The 3,886-nt window shown below is 62.8% G+C and overlaps 1 protein-coding gene across 1 annotated transcript; it reads left to right on the forward strand.

Annotated features, from left to right (window-relative positions):
• Positions 695-3,220, forward strand: LOC110259708 (proline-rich protein 36-like). Its single transcript, XM_021085454.1, has 3 exons — positions 695-1,052; positions 1,732-1,795; positions 2,577-3,220. The coding sequence occupies exons 1-3, from the start codon at positions 758-760 to the stop codon at positions 2,908-2,910; spliced, it is 693 nt and encodes a 230-aa protein (XP_020941113.1). The 5' UTR covers positions 695-757; the 3' UTR covers positions 2,911-3,220.

Raw genomic sequence — 3,886 nt, forward strand, 5'->3', positions numbered from 1 at the left:
TGCAAAGCCCCTCGGTGGCTCAGCCACTTGGGCGGCCAGGGCTCCAGACTGACCTGGTCTGCAGCCCAGCAACCCTCTGATGAAGAGCACGCTGCCCAGAAGCCCCAAGAACCCCACACCTAGAAGCATCCAGAGGCCACAGGGCGGCTCTGGCCCACATTTTCCGTCCCTGCTCTTTTGGGCGGCTGGGCCCAAACCCACCTCTGCTGGGCCTTCCACGGATGCTTCCAGATAACCTGGGGCCATTTTCCCTCCTGCAGCTTCAGCCAGATCCCCTTCCCAAGGCCTGGGGGTGTGTGTGTGTGTGTGTGTGTGTGTGTGTGTGTGTGGAGGGGGGAAGCTTTTTTTCATTGGTTACCTATTTTCCAAATTAACTTCTGAGCAGCCTTTGTCTGGCACATTCCAGTGGATTATGCAAAAGGGGTTTGCCAGGGAACTGGGGGCTGTTTGAAGACTTTTGAGCCAAGCGCAGGCGGGTGGGAGTGCTGCCCTGGGGGACAAAGGCGACGCCTCTTCCTCCGAATGCAGAGACCAGATTAGCGTCAGCCCGCGTCTCTGGCCCTGTGGCTGCCTCAGTGTCTAGCTAATTCGGGGGCCCGAGAGCCTCGGAAGAGCACGGCAAGAAGAAGAAAGGGATGGAAACAAAGGGGACGGACAAGGGGGCAGACTGTAAAAAAAAAAAAACCCTCAAGAATGCAATTTGCTCCAGGGCGCACCCTCCGGCCCACTGCCCGCCCCGAGCGGGTGCGCGGGCGGAATGCAACAAGGGGGCGGCGGCAGCTGGCCCCTGACCCGGGTCTGCAGCTCGAATTCCCCTCCTCTGCTCTGGGCTCGAGGATTGGGCCCCCGCTCTGTACTGTCCTCCCTGGAACCTGGGTTTGCAGACAGGGCACCAGGCTCCGAGAGGGTGCCTGAGGTGCCTGGGGTCACACAGGCCATCCGATGCCCACGTTTCCCGCCAGATGCCTGGACAGTGACTCCGCTTGGAGATCCCTGCCTGGGAAATCCGGTCTCCAGGGGTTCCCCTGACCCCCGCCGAGGCCCCATTCAAGGTAAGGCTCTCAACCCCGGGGCCGCGGCCCTCCCCTCACCCCCTCCGGGGGGGTGGGCCGCAGGCTCCTGACTTTCAGAGTGGGGTCTGACCCCTCCTCCCGGTGGTCCTTCCTCTGGCGGGCGTTGAGAAGGGTGCCTTGGGGGCCCAGGCCCTGCCCCCCAGGTTGGGCATCCGCAATCTGAAAGCCCTCACCCGACTCCGGCCCCTCCCCTCGGGCCTGGCTGGGCACCCCCCTCTCCCCAGCCCCCAGCTTCGCCCTGTTCCTCAGCCCAGGCCTCCTGCTGGGCGCCTTTGTCTGGCCTTGGGTTTCACAGGCGGCCCTGGCCTTTTTCTCGCAGGTCTCAGGTTTCACCTCCTGCTGGGAGGATCCCTCCGATTCCGTGAACCAGTGACCTCCCAGGGGGTGGGACTTCCCACCCGGCCCCAGCGGGCCCCAGGAATTTGTCCTGGGCCAGCCTCCCCCAGGACCCTGCCTGAAGCAGGAGCTGGTGGAAGGGCTTGGCCTGAGGGGGGGTCCAGAGGCGCCTGCCGGGCAGGGTTGGGGTGGGAGCCCTGCCAGGGTTGGGGTGGGAGGAGGAGGACGATGATGACGACAAGGACGACTTAGCGGGTCCCCAGGGAACTGGACCCGCCTGGCAGCCCTCTTCCCCTATCAGGGCATCTCATTTTTCCATCAGAATGCCCGAGGCCAAGAAGCTGCATTGTGGGAAATTCAGAAAATGGAGAGAAGGAGAGAGGAAGGTGAAGCCCCCGTTGGACCCCCATGCCGTGAGGGTCCCGGAGGGAAAGCCTGAGTGCACAGCCCAGCCCCCTCCCTGGCACAGTGGCTGCAGCCCTGCTCTGCCCAGCCCGGCTCCCGGGGCGTGAAATGGGCTGGAGGAGGCTCCGGCTTCCCCTCTTGTCCAGGTCCCCTCTCCCGCTTCCTGAGGGCCTCTCCCGACTCTCCCCCAGCATCTTGTCTCTCCCTCTCTCTCCAGTGAGTGCCCTTGGCCCACCCATCACCCAATCACCTCCACCTGAGGGCCTCATCACCTCCGCATACCCCCACCTGCCCCCACCCCTCTATGGGGCCCCGGTCCCCATGCCCTCTCCAGTCTGCCCCTGGCCTGCCCACCCCACCAGAAAGGCCCTCATCCGTGGGGACAGCCACCTCTGTGCTGCCAGACCCCAGGGCCACTCCTCTGCCCTCGCCTCCAGGGCAGTGGGAATCCATCTAGGAGGCCCTCCCTCCTTCCAGCACTTTCTCCTCCTGCTTCTCTGCCCACCCCCACCCCCCCACCCGCCTCATGGCCACTCCCCTGCAGACCCCCAGATGGCAAAGACTGAGTGGCTTTGTCACAAGCCAGATGCTGCTGTGGGGCTGGGGCTGGGGGCGCTGCTTGCGTAACCCCGGGGTCCCCGAGTCCTGAGGGTCCCATGGGGTGTGGGGCAGCGTTTCTGTCCCCTGCTCCCTGGGTGATCTCATCGGTTCCCATGGACTTAAATATTCTTAAGCTGATGACTTCCAAATTCGTCTCTGCAGCCTTGACCTCTCCTGGGAACTTCGACCTGCATATCCGGCCGGCCACACGCCATCTCCCTTTGGGGTCCCCCGGACATGTCGAACAGATCATGGCCAAGCTGGCCTTCTGGACTTCTCTCCCCAGTCCTTTTCCCAGCCACCCCCACCCCCATCCTGCATCCCAGCAAACCACACGCCAACCCCCCACTCGTGCCTTCTAGAAGCCTCTCTGGCATCGCCCCTTCCATCCCCCGTCAGGAATCCATCCACAGACCCCGAGGGTCTCATCTCTATGGACCCTCCCATGGTCACTGCCCGAGACATCACAGAAGTGAAGCGAGGGGGTCGCTGTTAATGAAAAGCACGCTTTGGGGGGGTATGCTGTAGGAAAAGGCAGAGGCTCTCAGAGCTGTTCCCCCCTTCCCCAGAGTGGCCGCCCCCCACCGACCCCTGCCCCCAGGCCTTGTACTCCGGGTGCAGTCAGCTCTCGAGAGGTGGGGGTCAGAGGGCAGAAAAGACCTGCAGGGAGAGAGCGTGAGAACGGAGACCTTCAGCGCCCGCACGGGTGGCCATGATGGGAGAGTCCTGGCACGTGGCGCCAGCCTTTGGACTTGGTGAATGTGTGTGATCAGCTAAAAGTAAAACTGTGCTTTTTTTCCTCCTTCTGAGAATGGGCTGCTCCTGCCTGTCCTTCGCCTGGTTGTAGCACCCAATGAATGGCCTACAGGGGGGCCCTCTGATGATGGGGCGTGGCTTCATCCCCCATTTGATAGGTGGGGACACTGAGGCACTGGGTGCCTTAGCTGTGAGCAGCTGAGGGATGTCAACCAGCCCTGCCTCCCTGTGTCACCCTGGCTCCCTCCCAGGCTCCCTTCCCAGCCCAGTTGGCTCCCTACAGCCCCGTGGGGGAAGAGGGCTGTACCCGTCTGTCCTGGGGCCCTGCTCCTGAGCAGAGTGGAGATCCCAGAGCACCACCTCCAAAGAGAGGTCGCATCTCCTTAACGTGAGCCCTGCAGGGCTCATCGCTCCCCCAGCAACTAGCAGGGGAGGAGGGGCTGCCCGGCTGGCTCCTACCCCATGGCTCAGGGGCCCTCCAGGACACACCATCCTCCCAGGCTCCCTCCTTCTGGTTTCTTGAGGTGCACACAACTCCCCTGACTTCTGACCCAGGGCACGGGTGGGGAGACCAAGGCTTTCAGGTCTTTTGCAGAGAAGGGAGCAAAATATACACTGAAGATGCTGGCGAGAGGATAGTAGTCCTTTCAACAGAACATTGAGCGCTTACTGCATGCTGGATACTGTGCCAGGCGCAGGAAATGGAGTCGGGAGTC

Source organism: Sus scrofa, chromosome 2 (assembly GCF_000003025.6).
Source record: "Sus scrofa isolate TJ Tabasco breed Duroc chromosome 2, Sscrofa11.1, whole genome shotgun sequence".
Taxonomy (NCBI): Eukaryota; Metazoa; Chordata; class Mammalia; order Artiodactyla; family Suidae; genus Sus; species Sus scrofa.